This window comes from Oryctolagus cuniculus, chromosome 9 (genome assembly GCF_051225735.1).
Source record: "Oryctolagus cuniculus isolate XC-2025 breed Fujian yellow rabbit chromosome 9, ASM5122573v1, whole genome shotgun sequence".
Lineage (NCBI taxonomy): Eukaryota > Metazoa > Chordata > Mammalia > Lagomorpha > Leporidae > Oryctolagus > Oryctolagus cuniculus.
The window spans coordinates 81427112-81444020 of record NC_142875.1 but is presented as its reverse complement, the minus strand read 5'-3'; the positions used below and the strand labels follow the sequence as shown (position 1 = coordinate 81444020).

The window sequence follows — 16909 nt, the reverse complement described above, 5'->3', positions numbered from 1 at the left end:
CGCGTTGCGCTGATCGGAAGCCAGGAGCCAGGTGCTTCCTCCTGGTCTCCCATGAGGGTGCAGGGCCCAAGCACTTGGGCTATCCTCTACTGCCTTCCCGGCCACAGCAGAGAGCTAGACTGGAAGAGGAGCAACTGAGACAGAATCCAGCGCCCTGACCGGGGCTAGAACCCGGGGTGCTGGCACCATAGGCGGAGGATTAGCCTAGTGAGCCGCGGCACCGGCTGCTTGTTTTATTTTTATAATGAGAACACTTTATTAAAAAGTTGTTTATTTTCATCTTTATTGTAAAGACACAGAAATAGAGAGATCTTCATCTGCTGTTTAATCCCCAAATGCCCACAATAGTCAGGGCTGGGCCAGAGCGTGGAACTCAGTCCAACTCTCCCACGGGGTCGAAGGGACCCAAGTACTTGATCCTTCATTTACTGCCTCTCAGGGCACATATTAGCAGGTAGCTGAATTGGAAAGTGGAATTGCTGGAGATCAAAGCAGGCACTAATAGAGGATGCAGGCATCCCAAGCAAAGTCTTAACTTCTGTACCAAATGTCAAAAAAAACTGCTGCTTGTGTATAACCCCTAGACAATAGTCATCTGTTTTAAGTTACCATTTTACTAATTACTTATGCTTCATTTTTTAAAGTTACTCTAGCCGGTGCTGTGGCGTAGTGGGTAAAATCACCACCTGCAGTGCCAGCATCTCATATAGGTGCTGGTTTGAGTCCTGGCTGCTCCTCTTCCAATTCAGCTCTCTGCTATGGCCTGGGAAAACAGTAGAAGATGGCCCATATGGGAAATGGGAGACCTGGAAGAGGCTCCTGGCTCTTGGCTTCGGATGGCTGCAGCTCTGGCCGTAGCAGCCAATTAGGTAGTGAACCAGCGGATGGATGAAAAGACCCCTCTCTCTCTCTCTGCCTCTCCTCTCTCTGTGTAACTCTGACTTTCAAATAAATCTTAAAAAAAAAAAAAAAAAAAGAAGTTATCCTAAACCCTTTTTAAAATTTTGTTTTAGTTTAGTTGCTATTGTTCAGATATTAAACAAAGCCATTCTAGAAATAAGATTTCAGGGAGCTAATAGCTTCCTGATTCAGTTCCCAGTTTAATTTTGGAGATAATGTTGCTTTGTAAGAAACTGAAAATTGTTTTAAAAGTATATACTATTTCTAAGGAAAAAAGGTAATTTTTTTCACTTGGTAAGCCATGCAGTCTGTTGATTTATCAGATTTTTGGTCTGGTATTTCTCTAGGGGATGGGTTCTCTCATTGAAGTGGAAAATTAAAAGAAAAAAGTCTGGAAATATACTGGGCTTTGTTTGAAACTTACCAGGCAAACTAAGCTTGTATGAACTGTTAATTATATACCATTTACAAAAACATTCACACTAACTTTTAGAGATTCCCTTTTCTAACATAGTGCTTGTTACACATTTCTGCCTCAACTACCAAATTCCCACAGTGAGGATTCAGATTGCTTAAGTTTTCTGATTGCTTTGGAAATCTGTTTACTGTTGATCATGTGATAATCGATAAAAGTTAATTAGTAGAATCTTCTTCCAACTCGCAAATTTGTCGGGTTACTCCATCATAAACAAAATTTTAAAATTTAGTTCTGTTACTCCTTTAACCATATGCCTGTCTCCTCTTTTTAAAATCTCCGAACTTAAAGAAAGTGTAATCCGTGTTTTTTCTCTACTGCCTCCCTACTCATATTTTGATGTTTGCCTTCATTGTTTTCCTTAAATCTAATGATCTTAGTTCGCATTTTCTTCATTTGTGTCATTTGACACAGCTCAGTGTTCTTTCGTTATTGTTACTTTTTAAATCTGAGAGACATAAAGACAGCAAGCTTGCATGTGATGCAGTTTGAGGCATTTCCACTCACTGGTTCACTCCCCAAATGCCTGCAATGGTCGTGACTGTGGCAGGGCTGAAGCTGGGAGCCCAAACTTTTATTTTCTGTGAATAGACTCAGATATGCATTTGAAGATCTTATGTACTTAAGACTCTCTATTTACCCTTGTTTCCATGAAGCTGAACAATTTTTTTCTTTTTCTTTTTCTTTTTTGTGCTTTGCACTGTGCTGCTTCTAAATTTCTTTTCATCCTCCCAAGTCCACACATTAATCCAGCCCTTTCTGCAAACCAAGGTTCAGATACAACCTTTTAATAAAATGTGACCTTTTATTTTGTTTTAAGATGTGTTTTATTTGAAAGGCAGATTTCTAGAGAGGGACAGACAGACAAACACACACACTCACACACACACACACAAAGAGAGAGAGAGATTGATCTTCCATCCTCTGGTTTGCTCCCTAAAATGGCCAGGGCTGGGCCAGACTGAAGCAAGGAACCAGGAAATTCTCCCATCGCAGGCAGCAGCTTTACCTGCTATTCCCCAAACCTGTTCTCTTTAAACTGCTAATCAATCTCTTTTCTTCTTTTAATTCTGTACAGATTTTTGTCTGCAATCCTTTGATACATATAAAGGTTTGCCTTTATTTATGTCTGTGTCGTTTATTTCTGTTACTTGAGTTGGAGTTCTTTAAAAGTCAGTATTGTTTCTGAAAGGCTTGTGTCATGTAGTTAAACAGAAAGTGACTCTAAAGGAATAGAGACTTAATAATATGAATCTTGATATGATTTAATAATTAGATATTTTAGAATTTGGTATTTCATAAAAAGTTGACCCTGTAGTGCACATTTCTTGTATGTTCTGGAAATACAAGGATGAGAAAATCATTGCTATACCTCTCAAGATAGTGACAGCCTCTTAGGAGAATAGAAACATACACATGCACACGTACACACACCCACACGTTGATAATATGATGAGAGACACAAAGTAATTGAACTATTTATAAGGTAATAAAAGAAGTTCTGAGGAGAATTGGTACTAGAACAGACTACATAAAGGAATTTACTTAAGATGTAGACCAAAATTAATTTCATAGTAGTGAATGCAAGCTTTAAGAAGAATTTTATCTGTCGGAGGGAAGAGGGAATAACTTTGTAGTATTAGACACTGTCTTATTTTCTTTTATTTCCAATTATTTGTTATTACCATAGCCATGTACATATCAAGTGTTTGCTTTTTTGGAGAGTACATGTTTCTGACAAAATTATATTACATGATGGTTCACTTTGCATTTGACTTTTATAACTTAATCCAAATTATATTTACGTTTGCAAGAAAAATCTAAACACTTTCCTCACTTTCCAGTAACATCTGTTTTGATTTCTTTATGCAGACAATAATCTTCAAGTATCTTGGTGTCATCATTCTTGTCAGTTTTCCCATCTTCAGTTGTTAATTTTTTGTGTTGCCTTTCCTGTGATTTGATAGTTCTCTAACATCACTAACACCTTTTTGGGAATTTATTTTGTGATGATTCACAAATTGACTTTGTAATAAATTTGTCTTATTTTGTTGGATCATGAATGATGCTTTAGAAAGGGACAAAAGTGAAGTTTTGCTGGGGATGTATCTTAAGTAGCAGTGAGGTATGTTTGAATAGAAATTAATTTATTGATTATTAGTCTATTCATTTGTGACTTGTTAATTTGACCTTAACGCAGTTTTTGTTTTAAAGATTTATTTATTTATTTGAAAGTCAGAGTTACACAGAGAGAGGAGAGGCAGAGAGAGAGAGACAGAGAGAGGTCTTCCATCCGATGGTTCACTCCCCAGATGGCTGCAATGGCTGGAACCTGCACCATTCTGGAGTCAGGAGCTTCTTCCGGGTCTCCCACACGGGTGCAGGGGCCCAAAGACTTGGACCATCTTCTACTGCTATCCCAGTTCATAGCAAAGAGCTGGATCGGAAGTGGAACAGCCAGGTCTTGAATCGGCGCCCATATGGGATGCTGGCGCTTCAGGCCAGGGCATTAACCTGCTGTTCCATAGCACCGGCCCAAAAATTATGCAGTTTTTAATTGAGTATTTTCCATTGGATATTGAAAACTGGAAAACGAAGACTCCTCTCCCATGGCAATAATACTGAAGAAAGAGTATGTTAAGTTCATTTTATTGCATGTGAGGGTAGATAGAGGGATATTTCTGTGATACACTACTTTTTAAAAAGTAAATAGTTGGCAGTGTAATAAACTGAGGATCAAATTAAAGAAGATACACAAAGTAAATAAAATCGAGATGTTATGACTGAGGTTTTGAAGAAAAACTAAATGATCATTATAGATAGAAGAATATGCATAAAATTGCAATGCTATGCAATACCATACTTTCTGTTAATTGGCGAAGGATAAGATACAATCATGAAGATTTTATATGTCATATAGAAGAGGTTAAGTTTTTCCCATTGTTTAGGAAAAATTTTAATCATCTGTGTGCTAGGTATTGTGCTGGACTTAGAGACACAAAAATGAATAAAGACCCAGTTCTCATCTTCAAGGAACTAAGACTGATGGGTTAATGGGTATGTGTGTGTATACACACACACACACACACACCAATTACTTAAATATATACTTCATACTTTGCTGGAGCTGTGCACAGAGTGCTTAGAGAGCACTGAGATAGCTTCAAGATGCAGATTATATGCTGTTTTCTTGCAGTTACATGAGCTATTTGCAAGGAGTAAAGGAGTTAGCTAGGAGACTAGGGTTGAGTAGTTTAGGGGAGGCGAGTGGTATGAGGTAAGCAGACACAAGGGCAATAAACCAATTATTTATATAAGTAAAAGTAATTCAATATTTCTGACATAGATTGACAACTCTGAACTAAAAAAGTATGAATTGGGTAGAGTTTTATCTTGATCAATAAGTGAAAGAGCAATATATGAGATAGTGTTTAAACTTATTTTTTTTAAAAAATCTCAGGATGGACTTGGTAGTTTTATCTGTTTTAGAAATATCTTTGAAATTTTCTAACACATGTAACAGATAGTTATTAGAGTCTAGATGACTAGCCTAGCCTTGAAATTTACTCAAGTCTTAATATATCAGTCTTGTGAGCTATGAAGCAATGGTTATATATATAAATTTGCTGCATTTTACTCTTTTCTTTACTTGCTATACCATAGTTCATGTTTGAAGCTATTACTCTTTGCTGCCATATGTATAATATTGATATGATTGTGTCTTTACAGGACGAATGCTATCAAGTAAGACAAGTTTTTGCGCAGAAACTTCACAAAGGCCTTTCCCGATTACGGCTTCCACTTGAGTATATGGCAATCTGTGCCCTTTGTGCAAAAGATCCTGTGAAAGAGAGACGAGCTCATGCTAGACAGTGTTTGGTAAAAAATATAAATGTAAGACGAGAATATCTGAAACAGCATGCAGCTGTTAGTGGTAAGCATATAGCAAAATCACTTTCCCAGCCAATAAATTTTAGTTTGTTAGACTACAAAATGATTCTTACTGTTATTTATTATTCTGGTTGGCATTCACTAAACAAAAATGTAACCATTTTTCAATAAGTGCTTTTCATAAAATAGAAAAATTTAAAAATAGAACTGAATGAGTATATCTCTTTATATAAATGAATAAGTAGCCAGAGAAAATCATCAGTGACATTGGAGGTACTTTTATTGGAAGGATAAAATGTGTTCATTTATATAGATTGTCTAAGCACTTTCTTTTGTGGGAAAAAGTACAAGTCTTTTATACTTTGTTTGTTCTCATCTTTAGTTGACATTAACATCAGGTGCTTATATGCATACTTTTTTTTTAAGATTTATGTATTTGAAAGAGTTACAGAGTGAGAGAGATTGAGGAGAGGCAGAGAGAGAGAGATGTTCCATCTACTGGTTCACATCCCAGTTGGCTGCAATGGCCAAGGCTGAGCCAGACTGAAGCCAGGAACTTCATCCTGGTCTCCCTCATGGGTGCAGGGGCCCAAGTACTTGAGCCATCTTCTGGTGCTTTCCCAGGTTCATTAGTGGGGAGCTGGATCAGAGCAGCTGGGACTCAAACCGGTGCCCAAATGGAATGCCAGTGCCACAGGCAGCGGCTTTAACCACTATGCCACAGCACCAACTCCCATGCCTACTTTTCATCTGTTTATGTTACCACATCATGGTTAGTTGGTCTGCCTCTTGACTTCTGTAGATTATTTAACAAATCTTATTAAGATGTATATAGTTATCCAAGTCAGAAATCAGAGGCATTCTTTATCTGCTCCCTCCTCACCCGATCAGTTACCAAATTCTGTTAATTCTTCCTCCAGATGTCTTGAATCTCTATCCTCTACTTTCCTACATTGCTGTTTCACTTGGATTAGTCTGGATTAGTCTGTAATACTCCTGACTGCCTCCTTGTTGTAAAAGTTCCCCTGCCTCTGGCCCACCACCCTATAATGTGCCAAGTTGCTATCGAAATGAACCTTCTAAAGGAGGTCACAGGACTGCCTTGTGAAAATCCATGTTGAGTCTCCATTCCTCATAGGATAAAGTTGAAATGCCTCAGCATGGCCCTTTTCGGTTACGCTCAGCCTGAGTGACACCTTCTTGGTGTCAGTTTTTTGCTGTGAACTTTGTAGTTTGTAGGTGTTTTTTTTTTTCCCTCTTTCTCTCTGTTAGTTCTTTCTGGAAATTGCCTCTCCCTTTCAGTCTTATAAATAGATAAACAAAACCAAGGAGTGTGGCGTGTGCTTTTCAAATGCTTTAAAATATAGTTTTGGTATAAGCACATTACTGTGATCCTCTTTATTTTCCTTCCTAATCTTAAAAAAAGTGAGGGCTCAGCAGTTACATCCCACTTCTGCCATTTACAGGTTGTGTTTGCCTAGATGACTTAATCTGTGCTTTAGTTTCCTGTTGATAAAATTGGTATAATTATGCTCATTTCTTATGGTTGTTGTGAAGGTTAAAAAAATTATGTATAAAAAGTTCCTGGCATAATGCATGGCCCAAAGACAGTATGTGATACTTACTCTTATTTTGGGGTCCCTTCCACATGAAAGTATAATTTCTGTTTCTGCTGTACTATGAACTCTTTACCTAGTCTTACTTATAATTTTAGAATCTAAAATAGACCTGAAACATAGGAAGAACTCCATAAATATTTCATGGGATATAATCTGAGTTTTGAAATTCGTTACTTTTTTTCCTTCTGTATCTGCCTCCAAATAATTAGTATTAAACACTAATTTCAAAATCAGCAATAGAAAGAAAATTTGGAGCTTTGTATCTGTTCTTAACAAATAGTATCAGTTACTACTTCCTGCTTTTATACCATAATAACTAGATTTACGAGAAGTTTTAATTTTGCTCAGTAGCTCAAAAGAATGTTAAACATAGGATTGCTTATAGTATCAGAAAGAATGAATAAATGTCTGTTGATCTTGAATGTGGTTTGTTTAGGTTTTCTTCCACATGCATTTTAAAACTGAAATATTTTTCTGTAACTTAAGCACATAGTAGATTTAATAGGCATGTGATGGATGAATGAATAAACTGTTTAATTCATCACGGACCTCACTATGGAGTATTTCAATGTGGTTTCTTATTTCCCCTGGCCATATTGTGATAAACTCTTGGGATACAGGATATATTGTATGAGAGAAGATATGTTAAGATTTGATTTTCTAACTTGGATGTTTTTGTTGTTTTTTTCTCTTTCTTTCCACAATCCTCTCTGCTCCAACCAGAAAAACTGTTGTCTCTTCTACCAGAGTATGTTGTTCCGTATACAATTCACCTTTTGGCACATGACCCAGATTATGTCAAAGTCCAAGATATTGAACAACTTAAAGATGTTAAAGAGTAAGACTTTTTCCATCCCCTTCTCTTACTTTCTGAAAGTTGATTTTTTTTCTTTAATGATGATAATGGTATCTTAAATTTGATTTGCTTATTGAAGTATTTCATTTCTTTTTTCATGCCAACTCTTCATGTTATATTTGTTATGCAATTTCCCAAAACTTAATTTTGCATAATTATTATACTTTAGTGTGTTTCTCTGAGTCAGGCATTTTTCTTTTCTATTAAAAATTTCAGGTCTTTTATTTCCCTATTTTCTTCTGAAAGTTTGTGTTAGATTTTCATGTGAGGTGAATTATTAACTCCCTCACTCTTATAGTTAACATGTCTTTACAGTAATCATTTTCTTCCATAGGAATAATGGCCAAGTTTGTAACCAAGGAACTGCTCCAACTTAATTCTTTATTATGGATTCCGTGTAGTTTATGACATTTGTAATTCTTTCAGAGATTATAGGGGAATATAGTGGTATATAGAAAAGTCCACTCCTCTTAAGGCCAGCCTGGTTCTCTAAATAAGCTGGAAATCCTGATCCTCTTTCTATTATAATAGTAAGATGACTTACTATTTTTTCTTTTTAAGAGTTTATTTAGAATACTTTTAAATTTACAAAACAAAACTTGTAAAGTAGTAATCTCAAGAGTTCCCAAATGCCCCTCCCCTCATTTCCTCTACTAATATCTCATGGTAGTATTTTTGTCACAACTAATGAACCATACCCAGCTCCCAATATATTTTTTTATTCAAACTCCTTTTATTTCTCCCATCCCTCTCATGGCTTATACTTTTAAATGAATTATTGTGTTATGCCTTTAGCTTTCTATTAAAGAAGAATAAGTCTGGGTTTCTTAATTCATGGAAATATTTTATAGTTAAATATTTGAAATACCTCAGGAGAGTAAAATAAAATTATTGATAACTTTTTATGGCAAGGGAAGAAATTCACTATCTTTTTCTTTTTGGCCACAATTTTCATTTTTAAGAAAATAAATAGTTCTCTCAAAAAGAATTCTGTTTTAGGGTGATTATAACTAATGAAAACGTTAGCCATCTGTCTTTATCACAAACATTGCTTTTTTAAAAACGTAAATTACCTTTTGGCTGTTTTTTTAAATTGCCACAGGATAGCTGTGAATAGTCTGCATTCCATTGAAGAGCCACTTCAGAGGAACATATATACATACTGAGATCAGGGTATTTTTTCTCTTCTAGAATAATATCTTGCCTCACATTTCTGTCTCTGTCATCTTCCATTACTTTTCTCCTTTGTGTTAACTATAACTCTGTCTCTTTCTGTCTGTATAATATAGAGGCAAAACACTTTTTATGTAATTCACTTTTTAAAATTTTTTTTCTTTTTGAGAGGAAGAGAGTTAGAGAGAGCCCACATGTGCAAGAGTGTTCCCTGATAAGCTTGTTCATATTCCAGTGCCTACAAAGACCAGGGCTAGGCTGGGCCTGAGCCAGGAGCTTGGAATTCAATCCAGGTCTGGCATGTGGGTGGCAGAATCCTGATGACTTGAGCCATCACCATTAATTCCCAGCTGGAGTCAAGAGCCCAAGCCAACAGTTGAACCCAGGCACGTCCATATGCGCTGCTGGTATCTTAGCCCTAGGCTGAACACCCTCTCATTTAAGTCATTAACTTCTTTTTAAGTTGGACTGCTGAAACTTAACTTTTCTCTCATTAAAGCAGATATTATATATGTATTTGTCAGTCATGAGTTTTTCCTGTTTAATTTATTGAAGATTGTTACTGTTTAATAAAGTAGTTATACAAGCATTCAGTTGAAGACTTCCCATCAGGACTAACTACAGTTAGTCTTGGGTATCAGAGGTTTCACTTAATTGATGGCCCAACTATTTCTTTTTCTTTTTCTTCTCTCTCTTTTTTTTTTTTTTTTTTTTTTTTTGCCAGGCAGAGTTAGACAGTGAGAGAGAAAGACAGAGAGTTATAGAGAGTGAGAGGGACAGAGAGAAAGGTCTTCCTTCCGTTGGTTCACTCCCCTAATGGCCACCATGGCTGGTACTGCACCAATCCGAAGCCAGGAGCCAGGTGCTTCCTCCTGGTCTCCCATGTGGGTGCAGGGACCCAAGCACTTGGGCTATCCTCCGCTGCCCTCCGGGGCCACAGCAGAGAGCTGGACTGGACGAGGAGCAACCGGGACAGAATCTGGCGCCCCAACCGGGACTAGAACCCGGGGTGCTGGCGCCGCAGGCGGAGAATTAGCCAAGTGAGCCACGGCGCCGGCTGGTCCAACTGTTTCTTTAGGCAGCCTTCCCTCCCTGTCATTGCTGAGGGTTAAGATCACTTCATTTTTCCATCATTTATGTTTTCTTAGATCTACTATTCTGGGAAATCTAGTGAGACCTTGAGAGGGGGTCTTATGAGCTCAGATCTACATTACAGACTGGCTAGGATATGTTTGTATAGTGAAATCCTTTTCCCTCATGACTAATTTGTAGGTGTTTCTTTTTTAACTTTTTTTTTTTTACCTGCCTGTGTTATCATCTAGTTCCAATATAAAATTATTGTAGTTATCCAATAATTTCTTCTTTTATATTTCTTTTTTATTGTTCTTAGATGTCTTTGGTTTGTTTTGGAGATATTAATGGCTAAAAATGAAAACAACAGTCATGCATTTATCAGAAAGATGGTAGAAAATATTAAGCAAACAAAAGATGCCCAAGGACCAGATGATGCAAAAATGAATGAGGTTTGTAGTTCTTTATAAATAATTGTGGTTCCATATTAATTTAAATATGTGGTTGTCAGGCTTGAAACTTCTGTTGTGGATAGTTTTTGGTTTTTCTGTTTTAGTAGTAATTAGATTTAGAAATGAAAATCTAAAAGGAGTTATTTAAAAAAAATACTTATTTTATTTATTTGAAAGGCAGAGTTACAGAAAGAGAGTGGGACAGACAGGAAATCTTCCATCTGCTGGCTCCCTCCTCAAACGGCCACAGCTGCCAGGAGCCAGGAGCTTGATCTGGGTTTCCCACATGGGTATAGGGGCCCAAACTCTTGGACCTTCCTCCACTGTTCTTCCAGGCTCATTAGCAGTGAGCTGGATGGGAAGTGAAGCATTGGGACTTGAACCAGTGCCCATAAGGGATTCTGGCACTGTAGGAGGCAGCTTTAACTGCTAGGCCACAACACTAGCCCCGTTATTCTGTTATTAGTAGAAACAATGATATAAGCCAAAGTGCTTACACTGACCATTGGTTTAGTTTACTGTTTATACTGATGCATGCTCTAGAATTAATCTTAATTCAGAGTCTACGATGTCAACTCAAGTACCTAATTTTTGTCTTCATACTGTTGCAGAAACTGTACACTGTGTGTGATGTTGCTATGAATATCATTATGTCAAAGAGTACCACGTACAGTTTGGAGTCTCCTAAAGACCCGGTACTACCAGCTCGTTTTTTCACCCAACCTGACAAGGTAGTTATTTTTGATTTTGTTTGTATAGGTTGAAATGCAATGTATTGTCAGTATTACATTATGGAAAGACCAGGAAAAATTAGTATCAAGAGTTGACCCAATACTAATGGTGTAGAAATGTTGCCATGAGTTTTAAAAATATGGTTTAAGATATGAATATGGGCCAAACAGAAGGATACAGATAAAGTTCAGAGATTATTCACGATGATGTAAAATTTGTGTTCAGAGTTTTAAGCCAGTCTAAGAAGATGTGATCAAAATGGATTTTTGAGTTAATGTCCATTGATTAAAAAATGGAGAAGAGACTGCTGATAGAGATGTGGTCTGAAGTGACAAATCCTTGACTGGGATTTATAACTGGATGAGGAACAGACAGAGAAGAGACACTGGAATAGGACCAAAACTTGGGAGTATAAGAGAGTTTCCCAAACCTCTCTAAAAAATTCAAGTGTTGTATGAGATGTGAAAGGTTTTCTAAAATTTTTCTTTAAGCATATTGAAAAACTTTGAGTCTGGCAACCACCATGCTCATTTTTTTTGTTTTTAAAGCGAAATATGAATTAAGGTCTCAACAATATATAGAAATGTAGAACAGCCATGTAAATTGTCCAGTGGGTCAAAGAGCTATCTACTTCAGGTATTTATTTTGGTCTGAGCAAGGTACTAGAGTATCCATGGTGTCTTCACTGGAAAGTTATGCAAGAAACAGGGGCTTTCCAATGAACTTCGGGGTCTGTAGTGAGTTCAACTATGTTTTGTTAATATTTTAGTTGCTAAAAGCCCAGGTTAAACTTACTATAATAGTAAAATGAATGGCTGAAATTTTGTTTTAATTGATTTAAGTATAACAAAAAAACTGATTTATGCTTTTTGGTTTTTGAACCACTTCATTAGATATGACATTCTTGTATTCACTTACTGCTTCTTTTTTTCTCTTGCTTCTAGAATTTCAGTAACACCAAAAATTACCTGCCTCCAGAAATGAAATCGTTTTTTACTCCTGGAAAAGTATGTTTTGAAAATCATTTTATTTTTGTGTGGTTTATTTTATTATGCTTATTAGCATAATTGTGTTACCTTGTATTTCTTTAAAAATTTGTGTCTAAAGGAAGAAAATATAATCCTTAATTATCTTCAGTTTACTATGTAGATGCAAGCTAGTATGCATTCACTTACATTTTAGCTTGTCATAAAGCCTAAGAGACTTCATCCTTAGACTTGTTACGTTTGTATCAGGATAAAAATAAATAAAATTCTCTGTCCTTCTGTAGCAAGAGTCTAATTATTAGTTTCTTTGTTGCAGGCCTTTTCCTGCAAGTAACCAAGAATCTCAACTGTTAGGCTCTCATTCAAGGGACAAAGCATAATCCTGATTTTTGCTTAAAAATATGCATATTTTTAATGATTGCATGTAAATATTTTGGCAGAGATATTTACAGTTTTTTTACATGTACTTTTTAAAAATTTTTACCCAAATAGAGACCTGTTTTTCTCATTTCAGCCTAAAACAACCAATGTTCTAGGAGCTGTTAATAAGCCGCTTTCATCAGCAGGCAAACAATCTCAGACCAAATCGTCACGAATGGAAACTGTAAGCAATGCAAGCAGTAGCTCAAATCCAAGCTCTCCTGGAAGAATAAAAGGGAGGTAAGTGCATAAAAAATATCATACTTTACATTGAAGGATCCCAGCAAGGCTATCAGAGCTAAAATGATGGAACCCAAATTTTCAGTATCAGTAAATTAAAATTATAACTTTTCTATTTAATATTGGTAGTCACAAGTTCATATTTATTTGCTTGCTCATTTTCAATAGGTATGCCATTTTAGTGTTTTTATGTTTTAGCATGTTGAGGTAATCTGTGTTAATATGGTTAAACTCAGTATCTAGCACTTGTAAAACTGTTACAGTATGGTACATCTATACAGTGGAATATGCAGTCATTAAAAATGATGAAGTTTGAACTAGTGTAGGAGAGTTTCTACAATATATTTGTATTGAGTGAAAAAGACAGTATGAAATAAAAAGGTTTATATTCACATTTCTTGAAGTGTGCTTAGAAAGTTGTTGAAGAATACACACAAATCTAACAGTGTTCATGATAAGCTAACAGGAAGGAAAGCATGTTATACTCTGGTATATTTTGAGTTTTGCTTAAAAATACAATTTTAAAGTGACTTTTCATTTTAAGAAAAAGTAATAGTAACTCACTGTTTTATTGATTTTAGTATAAGGATTCAGGACACTATCCGTTAGCAACATAACATTGTACAGTACTAAAATTTATTTAAACTACACTATCTTTTGTGTTGTACATAACCATTTGATAAAGGGTGAAGTCACTGTGTTATGTCTTACCAATTTCTTGTAATGAATATGTTGTTGAATGGTATTTAGTACAGAAGAAAAATTGTGCCTGTAGCTTTTATTTATTTTAGATCCTTGTATTAATGTCTAGATATTAGTGGCTAATATTTAAATAACCCTTCAGCTATACTCTTTCAAAATTTTCCAGTGGATAGTTTCATACATAACCTCACCAAAAACTTTCCATCAGCATATTTCCTAAATTAGTGATTTTTCTCCTAGACTTCCTGATTGTAGTCAGATGATGTTATTTGCCCAGTTATATAGGTTGAGAGCCTTAAAATTATTTTTGACCCCTTCCTGTACTTATAATTTGTTCAGTTATTTTGTCAAAATTTTTTTACAAAATTTTCTACTTTTCTGTTATCATTTAGTTAATTCCCTTTTTAAAAGTGTTGTAGTGTTTCACTATTTCCCTTCCTTAGTCCTCTTACTCTCTCACTATGTATGTTATATCACCACTAAATCATTTATTTTAAATGCTGCTGTTTTCGTGTTATTCCATTGCCCAGAAATCTTAATTGGCTCCCTTTGTTTGTGTTCAAGACAGAGTTTCACCCTGTCCTCTTTGCCTGTTGTTACTTGGTACAAATGTATACTAATTTTCCTAATGTACCTTTTTTATGTACTTTTCTTTAAACTTTCTTTCATCCTTTGGCAAATCTATCTTGTTACTTTTTTCCCTCCATATCCTGTCACTCTTTCCAAGGGAGTGATCTTGTTGTGTATGAGAGACCAATTGGGCTAGAGAGTAGAAATGAGGGGAAAATGATTAGAGATGAAGTTTATCGGTAGCCAAAATATGTTTGAACCCTGTGAACTGTGGTTTGTAATGTGGATTTTTTTTAAAATTGCGATTAGAAATGTTGGTGGAGTCTTGAGGTCTAATTTTTGCTTTTAAAAATATTTCCCTGGTGATTTGTGGAAATTATACATAAAGGAGCTAGAATTGAGATAGAAAAACCAGTTTGGAGTCAACTAACAGTAATATCTAGGGAAGAGATAAAGAGAGAGGAATTGATAAATAGTCAAATTTGGGATTTATTTTGATGTTAGACCCAGATGGTCTTGGTGATGTATTGATTATATGTGAACAGTTATGGAAAGGAAGGATGTACAGATGCATTCTGGGCTTTTTGCTTGAATAAGTACCATTCCCTGAGATACAGAAGCCTGGAAGAAGAACAGGGTGTGTGTGTATGTTTGTGTGTTGGGGAAGTGAGGAATGTCTAAATAACTTTTTAGGCTGTGTTAAAGTTCAGGTACCTGTTAGAAGTTCATGTTTTGAGTGAACAATAGAATATGTGACTTGAGAATTCAGGGTAGCTGGATTAGAGTTTGAGGTTTAGGATTCAACAATGTATAAATGGTTAAAAGCCAGATAAAGATGATACCTCTCAAGACAAAAGGCTTAGACCTTTATACCAATTCTTGAGATTGTGCGTGTGAATTTCATTTGACAAGTATTTATGGAAGGCCTATTCTATGCCAGGTACTGCTTCAAGTGAAAGTGTTTTTAGAGAGTGTTAAATGCCATGGAGAGAAAAGTGGAATGGAAATAGGGAGGAGCAGGAGACAGGGCAGGTTTCAATTGGCCAGTCCAACCAACTAAAGTTTTAATTTGGTTTATATTCCTACCCTAAAATAGAATGTAGGTTTTAAAAAATTAGGAAAAATATTAAATTTGTAAGTTTTTCATTTCCCTACTGTATTAAATGAACTTCATTGCTTGTGGATTTGGTGCTACATATGATAGAGTATAACTGAATCCCTAGGGAACAGAAAAAGCTTTTAAACTTATTTGATTATAATAACAATTACAAATGTTTATATTAAAAGGCTTGATAGTTCTGAAATGGATCACAGTGAAAATGAAGATTACACAATGTCTTCACCTTTGCCAGGAAAAAAAAGTGACAAAAGGGACGACTCTGACCTTGTAAGGGTGAGATATTTGGTTTAATTTTATAATAATTAAAATAAATAATATCACCATATAAGTAATAATTTTTACACTGAAACCAGTTGACATCATATTTAACTTTTTTTATGGCCTTGGTTACAAATTTGGCTTTATAATTATTTTCTACTGTGTAATGGAACTGTATGGATTTATGTGTTTCTTGTTATTCTGATAAATAACCCTATTTCCTCAGGTCTCTAGAATCAAACATGCCAATTCCATTCTTAGAACTACTGTTCTCCCCTCCCCCCCATTTGATTGTTTTGGGAATTTGTTTTTGTCATTGTTTGCTTGTTTTGCTTTTTTAGTGTGTTTAGACTTAGCCTTGGAAAAGGGGAATGAAATGAAGGTCCTTAAAGTCTCCTCCATTTAATTGATTTCTTGGACATTTTTACCATAGCTTCTAGTAAAAGGTAGGAAATCTAACAATTTTCATAGTCTTTTTTTCAGTTTACAAATTTTTTTTTATTTGAAAGGCAGGATTACAGAGAATAAGGGAGTGCTAGATCACTCCCCAAATGACTGCAACAGCTATGGGCTGGGTCAGACCAAAGCCAGGAGGACTTGAACTCTGTCCAGGTCTCCCATGTAGGTGGTAGGGCCCCAAGTACTTGGTCAGTCCTCCACAGCTGTCCCAGATACATTTGCAGGGGGCTGAATTTGAAGTGAACAGCCTGGACTCAAACCAGAGCTCATATGGGATGCTTAACATGCTGTACCACCACACTTGCTTCAGTTGTTTTGTTTTTAAAGACCTATTTACTTATTTGAAAGAGTTAGAGAAAGAGACAGAGAGAGATGTTTCATTTGCTGATTAACTCCCCAGATGGCCGCTGGGGCTGGGCCAGACCGAAGCCAGGAGCCAAGAGCTTCTTCCAGGTCTCTCACATGGGTTGCAGGTGTCCAAGCACTTGGATCATCCTCTGATGCCTTTTTCAGGCCATTAGCAGAGAGCTGGATTGGAAGTGGAGTAGCCAGGAGATGAACTGGCGCCCTCGTAGAATGCCACCATTACAGGTGGCAGCTTTACCTGTTATGCTGTAACACTGGTCCCATTGGCCCCAGTTTTTAATTCTTAATAGAAATGATAACTTGTATGATAGTTACAGTTTGTCATTTGAAGACAAATTTGTTAGAATTTTAGTACAGATAGAGGTATCTTTGTCAATAACTTCTCGATGGACTTAATAATTTGACTTGTTTTGACTTTCCAGTTAGCTCTAAATATTTTCTAAATAACAGATTAGGATCTCTGTGGACACTTATTTCATTAGCTTTGATAGAGTAAATGATCTTGCCCAAATGAATTGTTGCTGCTGTTTTATTGTTATTATGATTAAGGTATTTTTTTAAAATATTCATTTTGATTTATTTGAAAGTCAAGGGTTACAGAAGAGAGAAAGAGAGATTT

The 16909-nt window shown here is 35.9% G+C and overlaps 1 protein-coding gene across 8 annotated transcripts in view; it reads left to right on the top strand.

Moving 5' to 3' along the window:
• Positions 1–16909, top strand: part of PDS5B (PDS5 cohesin associated factor B) — a 202808-nt gene that overhangs the window by 168247 nt on the left and 17652 nt on the right. For 4 of the 8 annotated variants that reach the window (XM_089304245.1, XM_089304244.1, XM_089304242.1 and 1 more), the window contains exons 25-31: positions 5105–5309; positions 7609–7723; positions 10305–10437; positions 11049–11168; positions 12114–12176; positions 12670–12815; positions 15375–15474. In XM_089304245.1, the coding sequence (XP_089160371.1) occupies positions 5105–5309; positions 7609–7723; positions 10305–10437; positions 11049–11168; positions 12114–12176; positions 12670–12815; positions 15375–15474 (882 nt within the window). Of the gene's footprint in view, positions 1–5104; positions 5310–7608; positions 7724–10304; positions 10438–11048; positions 11169–12113; positions 12177–12669; positions 12816–15374; positions 15481–16909 lie in introns of all 8 variants that reach the window. The other 4 variants (XM_051831824.3, XM_051831821.3, XM_051831820.3 and 1 more) reach the window with 1 other exon arrangement.